General features: G+C 32.2%; 1 protein-coding gene across 2 annotated transcripts; it reads left to right on the top strand.

Moving 5' to 3' along the window:
* Window positions 1-11,256: 11,256 nt before the first annotated feature.
* On the top strand, window positions 11,257-15,783 carry LOC133303370 (caffeoylshikimate esterase). 2 transcript variants are annotated; one of them, XM_061503276.1, is made up of 9 exons: window positions 11,257-11,302; window positions 11,405-11,601; window positions 12,627-12,656; window positions 12,778-12,904; window positions 13,002-13,148; window positions 13,796-13,926; window positions 14,008-14,139; window positions 14,298-14,396; window positions 15,180-15,783. In XM_061503276.1, exons 1-9 carry the CDS (start codon window positions 11,272-11,274, stop codon window positions 15,411-15,413), a joined length of 1,128 nt encoding a protein of 375 aa, XP_061359260.1. In that variant the 5' UTR covers window positions 11,257-11,271; the 3' UTR covers window positions 15,414-15,783. The 2 variants fall into 2 exon arrangements, with proteins under 2 accessions (XP_061359260.1, XP_061359261.1); XM_061503277.1 differs by having other exon boundaries at window positions 11,279-11,302; window positions 11,431-11,601.
* Window positions 15,784-23,670: the final 7,887 nt, after the last annotated feature.

Raw genomic sequence — 23,670 nt, 5'->3', positions numbered from 1 at the left:
ACACATATACATAGGGGGATATCTTTTGACTCCGGTGTAAAAATAAACTCCCTATCGTAGTCGTTGGTCCTCGTATAATGACTGTAATTTATTAGAGATTAATAATTAATTAATGGATATATTTCAATAAATTATAATCTTCTAATGCACGAAAATTAACAGTTGAGATGAGGAATAAGACTTCTTATTATTACACTGGAGTCAAAAGATCATTTCTCATATATATATATATATATATATAGAGGTAGGATCTTTTAACATTGGTGTCAAATTTGAATTTGACACCTCATATGAGAGCCATTAGATCAAAAAAGATCAACGGTGTCACATGCTCACAAATCAGAGCCATTGTTCTTTTTTTAATCTAACGGCTCTCAGATGAGGTGTCAAATTTCAAATTTGACACTGGTGTCAAATGATCCTGCCTCATATATATATATATATATATATATATATATATATATGGGTTATATTTATCCCATGTTACATAAGAGAAGCCAATTTCCTACACACACAAAAGAGAGGTGGGTCCCACCTCTATTTTTTTTCTCTCCTCTTAACTGTGGGTCCCACTTATAATTTTGTTTCTACTACATGAGAGAAATTTTTTCCTACAACATAAGAAGACTATTTCCCTATATATATATATATATATATATATATATATATATATATATATATACATATGGGTAAAATCATATCTAAAGTTGTTATATGTGCAGCAATGGCAGGTGTATGGTCATGATTCCCTACATTTAATATTTTCACATTTTGTATGGTTATGATTTCCCACGTTAAATTCTTTAACCTATATATAAGGAAAATTTATCACTGCTACACGTAAAGCGGCTGCAGAAAAATCGAACCCATATATATAAGGCAGGATTATTTTATACCAATGTAAGTTATACTCATAAGTAATCTTGGTCATTGATCCTATTTATATCTAACGGTTTGATTTACTAGTATTTGATTCGTTAAATACAAGTAAATTAATGATTAAGAATTGGTGTAAGACTTCTTATTCTTATACCGATATAAAAATATCCTGCATATATATATATATATATATATATATATATATATATATATATATATATGGGAGATATATTTTGACTCCAGAGTTAGACTTCTAAGTCTTAATCTTCATCTCAGCTGTGATTTTCGCTCATCCAACGATTATAGTTTAGGAAGTCATACTAATTAATTAATTATTAATTATACTAGAATTGACAACCTTTGATTTTCGGCTATCAACGGCTGAGATGGGGGACACACACACACACACACATACACACATATATATATATGGGTTTATTGTTTCTCTTGTCATAGGAGATAAAATTATCTCCTATAACTTTATCTCTTGTGGCAGAAGAAACAATAAACCTATATGTTGTAAAATACACGTATTTACTGCATTAATTGAGGGTTATTAGGCTTTGTGGTTACAACTTATAGATTATAGGTGCCATTATATGCTTTATGGTTACAACCTTTGGCATTCCTACACATTATGTATATGTGTATCCCTTTTCATCCTTGTTTCTATATATAATGGTGTCTTCTTATGAAGAATGAAGTAGAAGAGAAGAAATGAATTATTGAAAAATTAATCTTTTGTTAATCTATTGTAATGTCGAAGCAATAAACCATTGGCTAAACATAAAGAAAGACTGAAACAAAGATTGCGAGAAAATATTATTTCTCTTTTTTGAATTTTATTAACCAAAATAATTGATTAACAATAGGCTCTCCAAACCTTAAATAGTCAAAATAAAATAAAATAAAAATAAAATCAAACAAAATCAAAAGGAATCATGCGCAATCAAAAGAGATAACGCACAATCAACGAACTCTCAAACATAGTCTAATAATAATAAAAAAAGGTAAGTAACTAACAATTATTGAAAAGCCCTAAATTATGGAATAAACTATGGAAAAGATCAAAACTATTGATGCACATGGCAAAACAATAGGTCTTGCTCAGAATCCCATTTCGAGTTGCCTGTCCAAATTTTAGCCAATCCAAGTTAGTCACCCAGGTGCATCATCCTCCCCTACCAAAACAAAATTCATCCTCAAATCTAACGGGTCTTCATGGTTACTCTCGTCTATTATGCCCTTATCGTCATCATGATAAGGTGACAAGTCAGCAACATTGAAAGTACTAAAAATATTGTATCCCCTAAGAAGTTCAATCTTGTAAGCATTATTGTTGACCTTTTCAAGCACCTTGAAGAGACCAACATCTCTAGGTAGTTTGTCAGTCCTGTTAGCCAGAAAATGTTACTTCCTAAGGTGGATTCGCACCATATCGTCTTCCTTGAAAATGACTTGGTTCCTATACCTATAAGCTTGCTAGTTATATTTCACATTCTGCTTCTGAATATGATCATGAACCTATAAATGTAACTCCTTTTGCTCCTCAGTGCTCATCCTATGTGCCGATTTGTTGGGAATAACAACTCTTGTCACAAGGTCAATGCAGTATTGGATGTCTCTCATATGTGGCATCTCCGGTGGCATCCCCTCAGGAACCACATCAGTAAAGTACTCTAGCAATGGCTTAACCTTAATGGTATTGGCAGATTCCTCTTGGGACTCTACCCTAGACAACATAGTGTTCTTCGCCCCTCCATCAAGTCAGATGGACCCAAGGCAATAGTTAGTCTATCCTTCTTGAAAGTGTAAGTATTTTTGAAGCCATCACGTCGTGTCTTCCTATCAAATTGCAACGGCCTCCCTAACAAGATATGACATGCGTCCATCGGAATGACGTGGCACCACACTTCATCAGTATATTTCTTGCCGATAGAAAACTGCACGAGATACTTTTTGTTCACCTTCACCTCACTTCCTTTCTTCAGCCAAGAAAGCTTGTAGGGTTGTAGGTGTTCCTCAGTTTTCAGTCTTAACTTCTCTACCATGGTATTAGAGACAACATTCTCATAGCTCCCCCTATCAATGATCATACTACACATATTGCCGCCACGGGTGCACTTGGTGTAGAATATATAGTGTCGGAGCCACAACTCATCATCAGCTATGTCAATACTAAAAACCCTATGAACAACCAATGATTCTCCAATATTACCATAGATAATCTTGACCTCTTTAGACCCTTCTTCCACCTGATCTTCTTCGTACTCATCATAGGTAGGGCGTATATCATCGGCTGGAGTATCGACAAGAGTATCATACTGTCGGTTTGGATAATCAATAGGGAAGTATCCTAAAGCCTGTCACTTGAAACACATTTTCGCCGTAGTCTGTATCTTGCTTACTCTATCATTGGTCGCTCCCCCTTGCTCACTAGTTTCGGGTTAGAAGAATACTTTCCCGCACTAGTGTTGGCTGTCGATCTTGATAAATTTTCTCTGTCATAAAATCTGTGTTGGAATTTTGAAGTATCTCTTTTTCTCTTACATTGCCCCTCTACCTTCAAAGTTAGTTGACACTCATCCTCATATGACCAATATTGTTGTAGGTATACAACATCTGAGATCTCAGTCCACAATCCTCCTAGGTAATGAGCAATCAATTATTTGTCTTCCTCTACGATATTATAGCACATTTACAGACGATCAAACTCAGTTGTATACTTTTCAACTGATAAGTCTCGCTGCTTGAGATTATGGTACTCAATAAATGCCTCATGCCTGTAGCGAATAGGTAAGAATTTTTTTTGCAATAGTTTCTCCATCTTATCCTAACTCCTGATCTTTGACTTCAAGAGGTGTAGTCCATAAAATTAAAGAGGCTCTTATATGGAGTAAAGCTGACGAATATGATATGACACAATCGTCTTAGTGAATATATTATCAAAGAATAATTTAAAAATGATTCCATAAGTATGTATGTTTTTATTAAAAGATCATTGTTAGGATTTAACATTATTGCAGTATATGTTGATGATTTAAATATAGTTGGGACTCCTAAAGAGCTCGAAAAATATATAAAATATTTAAATAATGAATTTAAAATGAATGATCTTGAAACAACTAAATTGTCCCGACTTGAAGATCGAGAAGTTATGAATTTTTGTTTATTCATCAACCAAACTACATAGATAATATTTAAAATGTTTTAACATGGACAAAGCTCATCATCCGTTGGCTTCACAAATGGTTGTTTGATATCTTAATTTCAAGAAATATTGTTTTTGTCCTAGAAAATATTATGAAGAAGTCCTTGGTCCTGAAGTAATGGATCTAAATGCAATTGGGGCATGAATGTGTCTTGCTAATAATACATGATCTGATATATAATTTTTTTTTTGTAAATTTGCTAGCAAGATATAGCCTACTCCAACACAAAGGCATTGGAATGGAATAAAATCTTATGTTTTGCTATCTTTGCGGAACACATGATATGATATTATTTTGTGAAAAGAATTCAAAGTTTGAATTAATTGGTTATGCAAATGTTGGACATTTATCAGAACCACATAAAGCACGGTCACAAACAGGATATGTATTCACATATGGCGGTACTGCAATTTTCTGGTGACCAATGAAACAGACTTTGACGGTGATATCTTCAAATCATGCAGAATTAATTGCACTATATGAAGTTGGTCGAGAATGTGTATGACTAAGATAAATGATTTAACACATAGAAGAAACATGTGGTCTTGTAATGATCAAGGAAAAACCAACATTACTTTACGAAGAAAATGATGCATGTATTGCTCAAATAACAGAAGGTTACATCAAAGGAGAAAGAACTAAGCACCTTTTGCCAAAGTTTTTTTTTTCACACATGATCTTCAAAGGGATGGTAAGATAGATGTTCATTAGATTCGATCAAATAAAAATCATGCATATTTGTTCACACAGTCATTTCCTACTAAATCTTTTGAGCAGTTTGTATACAAGATTGATTTATGTCGTCTGTGCAATATTTGTTGATGTCAGAGAAGTAAATTAATTATAAATAATGTACTCTTTTTCCTTCATTAAATTTCTATCTCTTGGAATTTTTCTGAGCAAGGTTTTAATGAGGCATATTTATAATGTGTAGTTATCCAAGGAGAAGTGTTGTAAAATACACATGTTTTACATGGTGCATGACTATATTAATTGGGGATTATTAGGTTTGATGGTTATAACTTAGAGATTATGAGGTGTCATTATGTTCTACATATTATATATACTTGTAACCCCTTTCATCCTTGATCCCTATGTATAACAATATCTTCTTGAAAAAACTATAAGAGAAGAAATAAATTCTTGAAGAATTAATCTTCTTTTGATCTATTGTGTTCTTGATATCCTTCTAAATCTCTTTATTTTCACTTGTTCTTGATCTTTTATACTTCTTCTTTTTTCTCTCTCTTTATTTTTAGGTAAAAATAAGTATCATTTAAAAGGACATAAGCTGTGTCCTTTTAGATGATTTACACAAAGTATGACCAGTCATACTTTGGGTAAATCTGAAAAGTTACTTTTTTTCTCTCTCCTCAGTCACATCGCTGACGTGTAAAATGAAAAAAAGTAACTTTTCAGAATTACGTAGAGTATGACCGATCATACTCTGTGTAAGTCACTAAAAGAACACAACTTGTGTCCTTTTAAATTACACACACTAAACCCTTATTTTTATAACAACTAGTTGATTACCCGTGCGATGCACGGAGAAAAAAGAAATCGGTTTGTTTATCCCTGAAACGAATTGATAAAAAATCGGTTTGTTCGTATGACACAAACGTGTAACTTTTAAGGTAGGAACAAAAAAGGAATATAATAATTTAAATACAGTAAATTCCAGGGTTGACAGGAAAATCTCCATCACAAAAATGTAAATGTCATGTTGACAGCAATATAATAAGAAATATCGCCAAGCGATACCAAACAGTTGTAAATCTCTTTCGACATGCACTATTTGTATTTGCTCCTATTATAAATGAATCATAAACAATATATAAACAATAATTGGAAAAGAAAACATTATTGAAGGTAATTATATAGTTCAGGGCAGACGAATAATTCAGAACTAAAATGCATAACAATAAAAAAAATTAGCAGAAAAATAGGCATAACAATTAAAGCAATGCAACAAAGAAAATGAAAAAATATTTTCTTATAAGAAATTGAGTTCTCACCTGATAACAAACAACAATGTTATCTCTCTGTAGAAATAACCAAGTATACTACACTAATCTTTGAAACACTTCCTTATAGACGATGTTGAAAGTAGTATTTGTTGTTGGGTATGGCTCATACTTCGCATGCTGATGAGGGCCCTAATTATCGGGGTCAGCAGAAAGGCAACTGGGGTTCCGCTCCCAGGTGAGTATTAAAAGGAAGTGTTAAAATTATATGCAGTTGTTAACATCTCGGTAGCATGCACAATTAAAAAGAGAATTAAGAAGTACCGTGAATTCATTAATGGATGTTATATTTTCGAGTGCAACTCATAACAGTTTGAATTGCACTATTAAAGGAGTCAGTTTTAGATTTCTTGCGATAAACAACAGACAATGCATTTTAGAAATTGGGATTCTGCTATATAATGTGAAAAACGACAATGTCAAAGACAATTCATACATTAATTTTTTTTTCTAACACATAATTCTCTCAAACAGGTTACAACGACAGTTCACTTCATAACAGGTTACAATAGGTGATAACAATTCTCTCAAACAAATTAAAGACTACTTATTCCAACATATAACTCAAACAGCGAAAACACAACTCAAAGATTACGATAAAAGTTAGTGTAAAACATTTCCAAAGAGCGTTTCTTCATCAAAGGATCCCTTGCAATTCCAAGAAATTCTTTACAGGTTAACTCAAGGCTATAGATATCAAATATCCTCTGGGAGTCCACCATAGCAAAGATTTCGATTAGAATATCTCTTGGAAGATCCTTCAGGGACACATGACTATCAGTAGCCATCCTTGTACGTTTTGCAGAAGGCAAAGAATCCATCGACTCAGGACAGATGCACAGATAGATGAAATGAAAATTGTAAGATGAAACATAACTCCTATGTGGCCTCTTTATATAAACCTCCAGATGTAAATTGTAGTGGCAAACCAACAGTCAATAAAACTTAAATTGCAAGTGCATATATCTCGGTAATATGCAGAACTTGATATCCAAAGAAAGCACACGTATACAATTAACTGATGATTTTTATAATTTCTAGTGGCACAGATTATTAGGGTCCAAAACGTAATGTGTAATTTCATAGCTCCATTACATGCCACTTTAAAATTCAAGATATTGTTTTTGAAGAATTGAAAAAACCAAACCCTTCAGTTTAAATTTAGGACTGCAGAATCAGTGCTCTATAAAATCTATCAACAATAGATAGCCAACGGACACCACATACTAAACACATTACACATCGAAAGAAGCAAAACATCACAAGTGCCACAGATTTAATATTTAAATTTTGACGTAAACAAAAAAAAGTACAACAGGGAATTATAAAACACAAGAAATGTTTGGATAAGCTATTTTCAGAAATACAAAATAATCAAACATTCAGTCATGGTTGCTTCGCTCACTGAGAATCTGTATACGCTTCAGCATCAAACCTATTTCAAAAACCAAAATTTTTTTTACACAAATTAGTAATTTGTATCGCTTATGCAAATGAAATGGTTTGGACAATTATTGGTTGCATGAAAAAAAGGTAATCAAACAGAGATGACACAACGAGTAACATATTTTTTTTTCTTATTACGAATTAAAATATAAATAAAAATTAGAATCTACATAACTATTTTTCAAGCTTAATTTTTTTTGCTGTTCGCACAACCGAAGACTTAAATTCCTTAGCGTTAGAATCATGAGAATTCATCACAGGTGTCAATAAAGTTAGAGAAATGTCACCAACATCAGCACTGTCACACGTCTGACTCTCAACATCCTAGTCGATCAAATAAAATAACAAATATTATGTTAAGCACACATTCTAGGAAAATTACTAACTGAACACACATTATGTAACACGTATATAAATTGAAGTAATGGATTACCGCAGCCTTTTCTGGTTCTAATGATAACATTTCATTTTCGCGAGCATTATCGAAAGTTGCTTCATCCTGTAATCAACACCAACCAAAAATCGTCATATAAATGAATTCAAATTGTGGACACCTCATATGAACAATTCAACATCGTACATTGGGGTCAACCAAATCATTCAGGAATGCTGTGATTATCTCCTCGCTGATACAAATCTTAGATACTTGATATTTTGGCTCACTGTATGCGTTCAAATTTTTTCCTTCACATCTATATACCTGAGATTGTCGAGTTCTAACACGATCATCTTTGTCTTCCTGTCGGAAACTACATGCTCACACACTTCCCCAACTCCTGACAGTAAACCAATGGCGTCTACACAGCAAAGAAGACAGAACTATTTTATAATTTAAATCGCAAAATACACTGTTAATCAACAACAGCCATTATTAAACATTACACAACACTACCTACTAAATACGGAGAATCAGACGATTCTTTCTCAATGTGATCGTAATCAACAAAATCAAAAACATTCGCAGGAAAATTAGGTTGAACAATTGATCTAACATCAGTCCTCAAGTTGAAAGACAGACGGTACTCATGACGGGTTGGCCTAAAATTAACGCTACTGAATCCAACTCTGAAATTTTTAATAAAATACACTTCTCCATCAGTGATTTTTTTCGGACTTGAAGAGTTCCCTTAATAGTGGCATGGATCCTTCCACCCTACAAAAAAAGTGAAAGACAAAGTATCAATACAAAATGAAAATCATAACAGCAGCAACGAAAACAATAAAACAACGATCTGTATCATGTACCCGTTCATCCAACAAAACCATCTCAACATTGTCGTCCAAACCCTTACGTTGAAAGTTAGGAACTTCCCAAGATCGAACAACCTTAACCTTAATCCTCCAGTCCTCTTTTGTAGGATTCAGATCCTTTATAAAATCATATCTAGAAGCCATTTCTTTTGGGAAGAACGAAAAGACGAAAAGAAGCAGTAGAGGGAAAAGATGAAAAAATAACAATGACCGTAATAGAAAACCGGAGGGAAAAAACGAAAAAACAATGGAAAACGTTATCTTTTATAGAGGCAAGGAGTCAGAGATTAAAAATCAGCAGCTGAGTGCCACCCAAAACTCTCCAAATGTTTTCCCATCATCCCTATTTTAATTTCAAAAGTTCAAACAAATTCAAATTTCGAATTGTTAATCAGATGAACATCCAATGTAAAAACAACTGGGTCATTATAAAAAGGTGAAACACTCCATTTCAAAATTCAAAATTTGAAATCAGCTGACTCATTAAATCAGATGACCATTCCAATGTGAAGGCAAGTGGCTCATTAAATAACTTGTCTTCCACCACAATTGCTTTATTTTTTTCGGATTTTAAAAGTGAATTTCGATTTATAAAAGTTTTTTCTTCTTCCAATTTACCCAAAAAGAAAAGTTTGCAGGTGCTATGTAGTGTGAAAGCAAAACTCAGAATTCACCAGAAAGTGACACATCAGCGGACTTTCAAAAGTTTGGGTTTCCTTTATATATATAGATATATATATTATTAGAACATTCTTTTAATGTTGACCCGAAGAAAAACTCCAAATAAAAACGACTATACAAAATAAGAAAATAAAATGAAGAGTCAGAATCAGCTTGCGGAAGGTTGATTAGTTGATTCTAACATCAAATGTTGCTCACACGTTTCTACTGCTGGTGCTACAATCAACAGCATACGTGTTCAACAAGAAGTAATAATTCTCATGTTAATGAATTATATTTTAAGACGTTGGAATTATTATTTAATGTATGCATACAACTACGTTTAACGATACGGGTTAATCTTAATTTATTTCAAAAATTTCACATTATAATTTGTAATTATAAATTAAATGACAAAATCGATAGATTGAGTGGTAAATACATAATTCTCATGAATTTATTACTTTTATTATTTACCTGAGATTATAGTCTTCATAAATTAATAATTTATATTATTTACTTTATAAATTTTTTACTCGATTTATTATATTAACATAAAATATATAATTTAAAAAAATACAAACTTTATTTTTGGGAAAATGCCAAAAATAGACTCATTAATGATATAATTTATATGATTTTATACTCTCTTTTTTTGGTTACATATGATTTTATACTTTTTGAAGAATAATATATAACCAATAATTATTAATTTAAGTAACTAATTAATTTACCTTAATTAGAGGTTGAATTTGAGTCATGGCCTTGAAAGAACGACCTTTTATAGTTTGATTGAATCCAACTAATTAAAGGTTTAATTAATTAATTTGAAAAAGAAGGTAGCAGATAATTTTATTTCCTACACATTATAAAAGTGTGTGGGTCCCATGTAAATAGAAGAAAAAGAAAAAGAAAATATGGATACAAATATTTTTATATGTGCGTATACAACATGAAAAACATTAATTCCAAAAAAGAATCGTATAAATATTTATCGTATATCATCCCTAATCAAAATTTATGATTTAATCAATAACCATTGTCTTAATGATATGAATTTTATTATCTTTAGTTGGAGATCTCAACTTTGAGCTTAAAATGAAAACAATAATTTCAAAAGAGCTACATTTCAATATAAGTCTCATTTGAATCAAATTAGTCGGATAATTATTCACTAATTAAAAAAGAGGTACGTTTTACTTGTAATTTTGTTTTACTTACAATCTTTTACAAGTATTTTTGTTAATATTAGATCAAAATCAAATCAATATTTACAAAATAAAATCAAGTTAAAAGTTCAAATCATTAATTTGATTTTGATTTAACTATAACAAAATAATTGTATAAGAAAAAATTGTAAGTATAACATAAAAAAATTCATTTAATGAATCCTTTTCTCGTTGTCTCACACGTTTGCCATCTTATCTCTTGTTTGTTGGTGTTGGAATAGAACGTTCCACGTTCCCCCGGTTTCCATAATTAACTTTCTTACTAAGGGAAAAAAAAACAATAAAATAAAAAATACTTTTCTTCCCTCGATTTTTTATTTCTTATTTTGTAACAAAGTTTATAACTTTGGTCAAATCCCAGTTTCCATAACAACCTTTCATTCTAAGAAAACTGAAAACCAAAAACAATAATATACCTTTCTTCCCATTTAAATTTTTTTTTTTTAAAAAAAAAAATTTGCTTAACTATATTTTCACCACACCTGTCATTATCCTTTTTCATGAGTCAGATTTACCTTATTTTTCGGAGTTATTAAAGTAATGATTAAATCCACGTTGGCTCTGAGATCCATGAAGCTTTACATACGCCACTCTGTGGATGGTTGGTGCTTTGAAATGCTTTAAAAAAAAAAAAAGTTTTTTTTTTTGATTTTTTATTGATATATATAAATCAGGCTGAATCAAAGTGTTTGGAATTGTGTAGAATTCAGGGTTGCATTTTGTTTGCAGAGTAAGAGGAAAAAGAGGAGAGAGATAAAGGAATCAACCATGAAGCTTCCTGGTGTTAATTATGAATTACAGAAGATTTTGGATGCTAACATGGATGAAGTTTCTTCTAGAAGGCGTGCTCGTGAGGCCATCAAAGATATTCAGCTTGGAATTGATCATATACTGTTTAAGGTATGTGTATATGTCTTTGATCTTGTTTTTTGTTTTGTTGTTGTTATTGTTGTTTGTCGAATTGATGAAATGAATCCAACTACCCCATTTTTTTAAAAATTTGTTTGGTTTGGTTTTGTGAGTAAATTTTTATTCTTTTTTGTTTTTTTGTTTTTTGGGGGGGAGGGGGAAGATTGCATCATCCAGCTACTATTGTAATAAACTTGGTTGTGATGTTTTTCTCTTTCTTTAGTTTTGAGGGATATTAATTTTTATAGTACGTGGTGGTTGCAACCTGGTTCAAGAAAGGTTAGGTGGATTTAAAACGTTGACTTAGAGATTGCTAGTTGGCAACTCCGTAGAAATTGAAATCAAAGAGGGAGAAGAGGGTCTGTTCTAGCTATTAAATGTTTTTAGCTGAATTGTAACTTTTTATAGTTAGGTGCAACAGGTGAAGGGGATGTTGCCTTAAAAGTCAATAGTGTCAGCCATCAATGCTTTATATGAGATAAAACTGCTCAACAATCTTTAGGAACTTATGATAATTAAGACAGTTGAATGATGAATTGCTTAGGTAGTTATTCCTCCTTAAACTTACTGTTTTTTTTTTTTTTGGTCTAGTATTTTGCCATGCTCAAAGAGAGCGAGCCTTAAAGAGTAGTAAAACTGTTCCTTTGTGATAGAAAGATTACGAAGAAATGTCCCCACCCTAACTCTCGAGGTTTAATGAGGAGTATTTTTTTTTTATTTATTGTGGCCTGCTAATTCTTTCTTACTCTTTGTTGCATCACACTCACTAATCATGTTCAATAAAATTCTTACAGTTCCCCCCCCCCCCCCCATACTGTTTCAAATTCATCAATTTATTGACATTTACATAATCTTGGTGCAGTGATTATTTCATCTGTGTATGTATGTGTTTTTTTTTAATTGGGTACATGGTGCAGTAATCATTTGATCTGATGTGCTATTTCAGTTGAAGTTAAGTAAAATATTACTTCCTTTTAATGGTAATATTGATTCTTTTATAATTTGTTGCTTTGCAGGCTCCATGTGAAGGACTAATAATGAAAGAGGTAAGAAGTTTAGTTTAAAACTGTTTCATGCTAAGAATCATCATCAATGCCACCTTGTCATTGTCCTGTTTTGCTATTGATATGTGATGATCACTTAGTGTGTGTGTTTGTTATGCAACAGTGGTATGAGAAGAACTCAAGGGGTCTAGAAATCTTCTGTAAAAGTTGGCTTCCTCCTGAATCTAGGCCCAAAGCAACAGTGTTTTTCTGTCACGGTTATGGAGACACTTGCACTTTTTTCTTTGAAGGCATGTAGCTGGTATTAAGAACTAGTAGAGCTATAAGTAACTGAATTCAGTTACCTTGTGGATTAGCAACTCAACTGTATCATGAAATTATTTGCAGGAATAGCTAGAAATTTGGCATCATCTGGATATGGAGTTTTTGCTATGGATTATCCAGGATTTGGTCTTTCAGAAGGTCTACATTGCTATATTCCCAGTTTTGATAGGCTTGTTGATGATGTTATTGAGCAGTACTCGAAAATCAAAGGTACTTATACAGTTATACTCCCATTGACCTCCCTGTCATGAAATTCAACCAATATAAAGCTGTTGTGTTAGCATTAGTTTCTTCTCAGGAAGGGAATCAAATATCATATCATAGTGTGCTGGTGGTCTGTGTACTTTGGATAAAGTTAAGGGATCCAGAACTGTAGAGTATTTACTTCTGTTGAATAAAATAAACTATTTGTAGTTTCCCTTCTGAAAGTAGTATATATGAAGTAATGCTCCATAATAGAAAGGTTCACGGAGAATATCATAAAAAATGAGTCAACTGATGAGTTGTGTTTTGCAGTGGTCCAAAGCAAAAAAGTTGTGCTTTTAGGGAAAAAAATAAATTTTTGAAAGGGTAAACTTAAAAGCTAAGGGGAACTTCAGATTATTTATTTATATGTTTTGAGGGTTGGAGGAGGGGAATATAGATTCACCTTTGTTTGAAAAAGGAAATTAGTAGGCTTTATAAAATTGCAATTCATCAGGTTGAAGTTTTTTATCTCATTGTTAATTATAGGCTAAAGCTTCTTTATCTTCCAATTTAAAAATTACATGTGTTTTCATTTTACATTGGATGCAAGTTATACAACTAAATACTATATGGGAGTATTCATGCAAAAGATTTGGTTTATTCTATGGCAGAAAATCCAGAGTTCCATTCTCTTCCCAGCTTCCTATTTGGGCAATCTATGGGTGGAGCTGTTGCATTAAAGATACACTTGAAACAACCTAAGGCATGGGATGGTGCCGTTCTTGTTGCACCTATGTGTAAAGTAATTTTCCTCAAACACAATCATCTTAGTAGTTCTGATAGGCTTTGTTATGATCTCCCTTTGAGTTGAAACTCTATGTAGATTGCAGATGACATGGTTCCACCAAAGTTGGTCACTCAGATCCTGATTGGTTTAGCCAAAGTTCTTCCAAAGCATAAGTTAGTTCCTCAAAAGGATTTAGCAGAGGCAGCTTTCAGAGAGAAGAAGGGACTGGTTTGTATTTTGTAATCCAACATAGTTTTATTTTTGGTCTGCTAATTTAAACACAAAGATAATCTATAGATTAAGCATATTAACACATCCTTCCATGTAACCTTGAAGATATTTGTGTGTGTTATTAAGTGTTTGACACTTTTCTGATTTTTATGCAGACAGCCTTTAATGTTATTGCTTACAAGGATAAACCGCGCTTAAGGACAGCTTTAGAAATGCTTAATACTACAGAAGAAATAGAACGGCGATTGAATGAAGTATGTTCTGATGTTCTGAATTATGTATCTTTTGTTGTTAAATGTCTAAAGAAACTGGACCTGTATGATGAAACTCCCTCCGTGGTCCCTGAACTCTTTTGGGATAATTTTCATGCTTAGTCTTAAAAATAAAGTCAAATGCTCAAATCCCTTGTAATAAAGACATAGCAGAAGTGGTCTTTGATTGAGGATTGTTCTAACTAATAATAAAATAAAATAGTTTGATTTCTATTGATGTTAATTCTATTCAGTCTTTATGGGATCTTTGAACTGATATGGCATAACATGTAGAGGTTTTTTGGCATTGAAAATGCTACTGGGGTTGAATATCTTAATTATAATATGCTTAAATTGATCTAAATACATAGTAAAGAACGCAATAAATATATTTGCATGCTTCTCACAACACAGCAACCTTTTTTGAAAACTTCATCTCACTAAACAAGAGCTAACCTTAGTTCTTTACATATATCATTGTACTACTGTGGCAGATGCTAATATTCTCAAATGTAAAACTTACAATACAATACCCTTAATATGTATCTAACAACCCTAAAAATGGTTAACTTGCTAATGACTTATGTCATTTTCTACATGGTAGTATATCTTGGAACTTTATTAGATTGTTTCTGTAGAAATATTGTACTTTTCGTATTGAGCTTTCATTTCTAGAACTAATGTTTAAATCTGAAATTTCACTTTTTCCCCTGGAGTATAGTCTTTTGAGAATAATGTAATGAAACTTATTCATCATATTTACATGTGTGATGACTGTGATTACAGGTCTCTCTACCAATATTTATTCTTCATGGGGAGGCTGATATTGTGACTGATCCATCAGTGAGCAAAGCCTTGTATGAGAAAGCAAGTTGTTCAGACAAGAAGCTTAAGCTTTACAAGGATGCATACCATGCTCTTCTTGAGGGTGAGCCTGATGAAACAATAATGCAAGCTTTAGGTGACATCACTTCATGGCTAGATGAACACAGCTTGAAACATACTCAACCTTCCTCTTAATACTGATTACTTTCACTATCTTTCGATTCAAAACAAGTACATTCAGATTGTTTTCAGCTAAGGGAAAAAAAGAAAGTTGCTATTGCTTCTATAAAAGTAACTAGAGCATCAAATTTTAAAGTTGTTAGTTCTTCACAATATTAGTTAATTACTAGACCTTGGCCATGTTTTCTGTGAATAATATATAATGTTTATATCTTTACATAAGCAAAAAAGAAATATAGTGGGAACACAAAAATAATGGCTTTTATGCCTGCTCTGGGGAAAGAGAGGGGAAGAGGCTGATTAAGGCTTAACTAGGAACCTCCTTTGTTTGATATGGTGTATATGTGACTGCATGGTATAGCTTTTCCCATTATAATATTGTATTCACCCTTGATTTGTGACTAAGTATGAACCTATCAATCTTCACAAGATTGTATTTGAATTAGTGTCTATTTAGATCCTCTTTTTTAAGCTAGAAGCTACTTATAAGCAGAAGCTGACCAAACAGGTTTTGAGAAAAGCTCTTATAATAAAAAGTTTTTTTTATAATGAAAAAAAAAGCTATAAGGCAGAAGCTCTTAGGAGGAGGTTTTTTTTAAGCTCTCGTCAGCTTTTCTTGAATTGTATGTTTTTTTTTTTAACGAAGAGTTATAAAGATAGAAAGATAGATAGATAGATAGAGAGAGACAGGGGGCGGGAGAGAGAGAGTTTTCTTGAAATATATGCTTATAAGTAACTTTTAAGCTAGAAATTCTATGTAATCACCAAACAGCTTTTAGTTTTTTTTTAAGTTTTTTATTTTTTTTAGCTTTAGCTTATAAGTAGCTTCTAGCTTAAAAAAGAGAGGATCCAAACAGACTATTAGTTTATTTTGTATTCAAAACAACTTAGTCTAAATCTTATTGAAAGAGTTTATGAAAAAAAAGAAGAAGTAATTTTGCCCTAAAATTTAAGCTATTTCATATATGCTTACTACATGATTTTTGCTTATTTCCTTCCTACAGATTGCCAAAAAAGAAAAAAAAAATTGATGGTTAAGAAATGATGCTAATGTTTAACCGAATCCTACTTAATTGTGAGAGGTCCCAAAAAAAAAAAAAAAAAAAAGTTTTCCAGCGATGAGATCAATTAGAGAGGTTATTATTAGATACATAATATAAAATTCATTCATGTGCCTTTACTTAATAATTTAAGTTTTTGAGAAAGTTATGACACAATATCAGTGTATGAATGACTAAGTAGTATAGAGTTTGATTAGATTATTTGAAAATTAATTAAGTTAATTGAAAAATACACTCTTAAAATGAACAGAAGTCTCCAAAGAGGCAAGGCACCACAATGAAGTATTATACTTAATTACGAAAAATGATATAATACTCTATCTTGGTGCACTAATTATTTTTCATCTGTATGGTAGAAGAGATTTTTGGTGTACTTTGATGCCTTTGCTCAGCTTTTCGTCTGAGAATTTTCTTTTCTATTAGTTGAAGATGATCCTACAATTTTTTCCTCAGTACAATGAATTCAAGCATTGGGTCTATATTAGGGACAGCTATTTTAAGAGTCCAAATAATAAAAAAGTTAAAAAGGAAAATGAAAACTGAAGATTTATAATGTTGTCATACATCTGAATGTGACCCGACTAGGAGAAAAAAATAATTGACTCTACTCTTTGAATGAGTGTAAGAAAACAATATTGAAAATATAAATTGAGTGTGATGAATGAAAAATACAAATTCGCATTAGATAAAAAATAAATAGTGTTATATAAAGAGGAAAGACCTAATCCCTTAGGTAGTGTGTTTGGTTCGAGAGAAATTTTTTTTACTAGGGAAATGTAATTGATAGGAAAATGGTTGGAAAGTGAGTTTGATAGGAAAATGTAAAAAAAGTTGTTTGGTTGACCCAAATATTACCAGGAAAATTTATTTAAATATGCAAAATCTATGTTCGGGAGAAACTTTGCACCTGTTTTTTCACTTCCCCAGTCATCTCAAAATGCCACATCTCAAGTGGTATTCTGTAACAGTGAATTTCATCCAAAAATCAACCCATCTATCCTATTTGTCTGGTATTTCTTGAAAAAACTTGAACCAAACGTGGTATTTTCCAATATCCACCTACATTTTCCCATCAATCCTAAAATAAACCTTCAACCAAACACTTCCTTAAAGTTTTATGTTAAGTGGTCTTGAAAGTTGGCTTTTTGACCCATAAAATCCAAAATTAGCAGGGGTGACAATTTTCAACACAATACGTGGACGACGACCCATTTTTAAATTCATGCTATGTTCGTGTTAACAAAAACTGACAAGCAAAAATTTGTGGTGTCGCATGTCAACTTGCGAACTTGAAATTAACTCACTTTAATCTTCTTACAGGTTATTCATGTTGTATAGTGTCATAAATAGATTATTTGTGTTTTATCGTGTATGTTAAGATGCATAATAAGCAATACACTTTGAGGTTGACAAGTTATTCGTGTCATGTCAACCCGCGTTATAAGTGATACACTTTGAGGTTGCGGGTTAATCATGTCGTGTTGTGTCAACCAGCAAAATAAGTGGTTTGTGTTTGTGTTAAGTGTATTTATATTCGTGTCGTGACATATCAACCCGAATTGTCACTCCTAAAAATTGGAAACATTTCACCCATTTAATTCTTTAGTTAAACAATTTACCAATTTAATGCAAGTGAAATGTGCATATGGGATGTGCAAGTTCAAGTCGTGTATCATCCCATGCACGACTTGTGCAAAAGTTAGCACATGCCTACCATGTGTTATGCTCTACAAGATACGCATCATTCATGTGTGCATTCAAGTGGTGTCCTTCTCCATATGCGTCTTACATCCACGCAATGACTTTTGCACAAGTTACACATGGAGTGATGTACGACTTAAACGCACAAATGAACGTCTTTTTGCATTACACTAGTAAATGATTTATCCCCAAAGTGAGTTGGCCTAACGGTTGTTGGCTAGGCCCCAGAACATACCCCTACCAATGAAGGGGGAAAGGTTCGAATCCTGGAGACACCCATTTGAGGAGAGCTTTATCGTAAACAACTTCCCAACCCGAAGTGGTTACACACTTTGCCACCATTTCGTAACCAAAAAAATTAAATCAAACAGATAAAATATTTCCGATTTTGGATTGTTTGTGTCAAAAAGCCCTTGAGGGGGCGTTTGGTTGATGAAATTTTTTTGGAATAGTAGGGAAATGTAATAGATAGAGAAATGATTGGAAAGATAGATAAAGTGAGATAGGTAGAAAAATGTAAAAAAAAGTTGTTTGGTGGGGAAAAACTTTACTGGAAAAATTAGGTAACTTTATGAAATCAACAGTGCAAAAAGTGTGTCTACGGTAGCATATCCGGGTTCTCATCAAAAACCACATGCAACTTTGCTTTCTAAACAGTGCAAAAACGTTGGTTTCTGAGTCAAAGTTGTGAAACACATGCAACTTACATAGATGGTTATTTGGAGAAAATCTTTCGAAACAAACGTTGGCTTTAACAACACCTTAGTTAATATAGATGGGTAAATATTAAAAAGACCCAAACCAAACAGCACCTGAGAGTGTTCCAAGAAAGGTGGTGATCCCAATTAGATATCCACCTATTGGAGGAACCCATACAACACCATGCTCTTTGACAATGATAGATTTCTAAATTAACTTAGGAAAAGAATAACTAAAAATAAATATGTATCGTGAGAGTTTGGTAAATTACAAAGCTTCAGTAAAGTGGAGATAGAGACATGACAAGTCTTTGCCAGATATAGTAGAGAACTTGTGCTAAAATTGTTGGGTGTTAATTGTGAATGATGCGTCATACTTTTGTTTTGCCTCTCTTTGGCCCCCCATATACCAAGGGACCTATTTATAGGGTGTAAGTCTTAGAATCCATTCAAACTATTCGTTGAAATTGAGGAGATCCCACTTGTAGCATAGTCAAATTATTAATTTTTTATCCCTTTAAAATAAGTGTTACATAGGTAAATTCTCTAGACTTGGGTCACTATCTCAACCTTCTTAATTAAATAAATTTTGTCAAGTAAAATGCATGTTTCAATTGATTTACTGCCCAAGTTTAATTTAGCTATAAGGACGTGTACAAATTCTATGCAATAGTGGTTGAGATTTTATTTTTGCCATCTATACCACTATGAATTTTTTTTTTTCACATTATCTTCACATTATGTTACAGAGATATAATATAAAAATCATTTAAGACTTATTACTTATTAACTTAAGCTGTTCAGTGAAACGATTGCTTTACATGGTCGGTGACCATCGACCATGGGGTCAAGAATTTGATACTCATCATCCTCCATTTTCTAGTGAAATTAAGTCAGCACAAGGTAAAATAAAAAAAGGTTCCGTGCAATATCCATACTTAAGGCCCAAATGACTCTTGTACGATGGGGTGTTATATATATATATATATATATATATATATATATATATATATATATATAAACTATTAATGGATCTTCACTTCTCAGTTTAAATTTTGGGTTGAAACGATTCTTTATACATTAAGAGATTTTTCGTGTACTTTGATGCCTTTGCTCAGCTTTTCGTCTGAGAATTTTCTTTTCTATTAGTTGAAGATGATCCTACAATTTTTTCCTCAGTACAATGAATTCAAGCATTGGGTCTATATTAGGGACAGCTATTTTAAGAGTCCAAATAATAAAAAAGTTAAAAATGAAAATGAAAACTGAAGATTTATAATGTTGTCATACATCTGAATGTGACCCGACTAGGAGAAAAAAATAATTGACTCTACTCTTTGAATGAGTGTAAGAAAACAATATTGAAAATATAAATTGAGTGTGATGAATGAAAAATACAAATTCGCATTAGATAAAAAATAAATAGTGTGTTATATAAAGAGGAAAGACCTAATCCCTTAAAGTTTTATGTTAAGTGGTCTTGAAAGTTGGCTTTTTGACCCATAAAATCCAAAATTAGCAGGGGTGACAATTTTCAACACAATACGTGGACGACGACCCATTTTTAAATTCATGTTGCGTTCGTGTTAACAAAAACTGACAAGTAAAAATTTGTGGTGTCGCATGTCAACTTGCGAACTGGAAATTAACCCACTTTAATCTTCTTACAAGTTATTCATGTTGTATAGTGTCATAAATAGATTATTTGTGTTTTATCGTGTATGTTAACCTGCATAATAAGCAATACACGTTGAGGTTGACAAGTTATTCGTGTCATGTCAACCCGCGTAATAAGCGACACACTTTGAGGTTGCGGGTTAATCGTGTCATGTTGTGTCAACCAGCAAAATAAGTGGTTTGTGTTTGTGTTAAGTGTATTTATATTCGTGTCGTGACATATCAACCCGAATTGTCACTCCTAAAAGTTGGAAATATTTCACCCATTTAATTCTTTAGTTAAACAATTTACCAATCTAATACAAGTGAAATGTGCATATGGGATGTGCAAGTTCAAGTCGTGTATCATCCCATGCACGACTTGTGCAAAAGTCAGCGCATGCCTACCATGTGTCATGCTCTACAAGATACGCATCATTCATGTGTGCATTCAAGTGGTGCACTTCTCCATATGCGTCTTACATCCACACAATGACTTTTGCACAAGTCACACACAGAGTGATGTACGACTTAAACGCGCAAATGAACGTCTTTTTGCATTACAGTAGTAAATGATTTATCAAAATAATCAAGGGAATTGCAAGAGTTATGTAATAAGAATGAAAAAAAACAATCCTGCACTCACAAATTTTATCGATAAGAGCGCCTCATTTTCTTTCTTTTTTCAAAATTTGTGGGTCCCACCGAACGATGTGTCTTCCATCCTGTTACATGACTCTTACAATTCCCAATAATCAAACAGATACCCAAAATGAGTTGGCCTAACGGTTGTTGGCTAGGTCCCTGAACGTACCCCTACTAATGAAGTGGGAAAGGTTTGAATCCTGGAGACACCCATTTGGGAAGAGCTTTATCATAAATAACTTCTCAACCCGAAGTAGTTACACACTTTGTCACCATTTCATAACCAAAAAAATTAAATCAAACAGATAAAATACCAAAAAAATTAAATCAAACAGATAAAATACCAAAAAAATTAAATCAAACAGATAAAATATTTCCGATTTTGGATTGTTTGTGTCAAAAAGCCCTTGAGAGTGTTCCAACAAAGGTGGTGATCCCAATTAGATATCCACCTATTGGAGGAACCCATACAACACCATGCTCTTTGACAATGATAGATTTCTAAATTAACTTAGGAAAAGAATAACTAAAAATAAATATGTATCGTGAGAGTTTGGTAAATTACAAAGCTTCAGTAAAGTGGAGATAGAGACATGATAAGTCTTTGCCAGATATAGTAGAGAACGAAATGAAGAGAACTTGTGCTAAAATTGTTGCGTGCTAATTGTCAATGATGCGTCATACTTTTGTTTTGCCTCTCTTTGCCCCCCCATATACCAAGGGACCTATTTATAGGGTGTAAAAGTCTTAGAATCCATTCAAACTATTCGTTGAAATTGAGGAGCTCCCACTTGTAGCATAGTGAAATTATTAATTTTTTCTCCCTTTATAATAAGTGTTACATAGGTAAATTCTCTATACTTGGGTCACTATCTCAACCTTCTTAATTAAATAAATTTTGTCAAGTAAAATGCATGTTTCAATTGATTTACTGCCCAAGTTTAATTTAGCTATAAGGACGTGTACAAATTTTATGCAATAGTGGTTGAGATTTTATTTTTGTCATCTATACCACTATGAATTTTTTTTTTCACATTATCTTCACATTATGTTAAAGAGATATAATATAAAAATCATTTAAGACTTATTACTTGTTAACTTAAGCTGTTCAGTGAAAGGATTGCTTTACATGGTCGGTGATCATCGACCATGGGGTCAAGAATTTGATACTCATCGTCCTCTATTTTCTAGTGGAATTAAGTCAGCACAAGGTAAAATAAAAAAAAGGTTCCGTGCAATATTCATACTTCAGACCCAAATGACTCTTGTACGAGGGGCTGTTTTATATATATATATATATATATATATATATATATAAACTATTAATGGATCTTCACTTCTCAGGGTTGAAACGATTCTTTATACATTAAAATAATTTAATTTCCCCATATAATTATCATCATACTAGAAAATAATAAGACTAAAAAGGTAGTAAGTATAACCGCCCCAAAATGGAGAATGTTATATTTACTATATTTTTAGCCTTATTAATTTTACTACCCTTTTGATTATCGTTGGATCATTTTGAAATCGACGACATTTAAATTTCTTTTCTTTTCTTTTCCAACCGTTAATTTCAAATTGATATAATAAGAATAATAAGGGTGAAAATATACTAAATATAACTGCCCAAAATTAATTAAAAATGCAATAACATATGATTAAATAGTGTATCTGTACTAAAAAAAGAAATAGTGTATTGCTGCACTAGTACTTGGTCCATCCCCTTCGTCATCGTCATTACCATATATGCTACTACTGTGGCTATTGTTATTGTTGTCATTGCAACCCTCATTCATCACTAAAATTGTTATCACCAATCACCATCGATGGCGGACCTAGAACTTGTATGATGGGGTGAAAATAAAATAAAAAAAATATTTTAAATAAAAGTACTTATAATGTGACATAATAAACAAAAATAACTTTATTAATTTTTATTTTTTTTATTTGTTAGAGAGTTCGATCAAAATTCATTTCATTTCAAAGGACTCTCTACATACAAAATTAATAGAATGTTTTCCCATAAAAGTTTTTACTCTATTTGTACTAAATTACACTACTTGTTTTGAGATTTTTTGGGCTTTGATGTTATGCCAAATTTATTTTTCAACCTTCAATAAAATAGGAAGAAAGTAACACATATATAAAGTTGCAGCCTTGGATGCATAAGAAGAAATTGAATGAGATAATAAAAATAAAATAAAAAATTGTTGACTCCCTATAAAATCATGTGAAATTGCATAATGGTTTCATGTAGTATCAAAAGCTGCGAATAGCATTGTGAGTTGAGATATCTAGGGGAGAATGAGGTAGACGTTGCTCTAATTAATATTTTCTCTTTTGCTTTTATAGAAGATTTTTTTTGTATAAATAAACTATTTAATATCTGATCATCAACAACCATTGACTAAATCAGATTCGAGCCAGGCAATATCATAAATGCGGCAAACCTCTTCATATTAAGTTTTTAACACAGTTGTGTATCCAGGTTAGAACTCAAAATCACTG

The sequence above is a fragment of the Gastrolobium bilobum genome, unplaced genomic scaffold (genome assembly GCF_033153095.1).
Source record: "Gastrolobium bilobum isolate Gb01-03AN ecotype WA unplaced genomic scaffold, APGP_CSIRO_Gbil_v1 utg1982, whole genome shotgun sequence".
In the NCBI taxonomy this organism is placed as follows: Eukaryota; Viridiplantae; Streptophyta; class Magnoliopsida; order Fabales; family Fabaceae; genus Gastrolobium; species Gastrolobium bilobum.
Note: the sequence above shows the minus strand (reverse complement) of the source record. Positions and strands in the feature narration are given on the sequence as shown.

Excerpts from the sequence above, each read along its gene's own strand:
- LOC133303370 (XM_061503276.1), top strand. The coding sequence starts at position 11,272 with ATGAAGCTTTACATACGCCACTCTGTGGATG. Across the intron at positions 14,140-14,297 it reads TCAGAGAGAAGAAGGGACTG|ACAGCCTTTAATGTTATTGC; the intron begins GTTTGTATTTTG and ends ATTTTTATGCAG. Across the intron at positions 14,397-15,179 it reads TAGAACGGCGATTGAATGAA|GTCTCTCTACCAATATTTAT; the intron begins GTATGTTCTGAT and ends CTGTGATTACAG.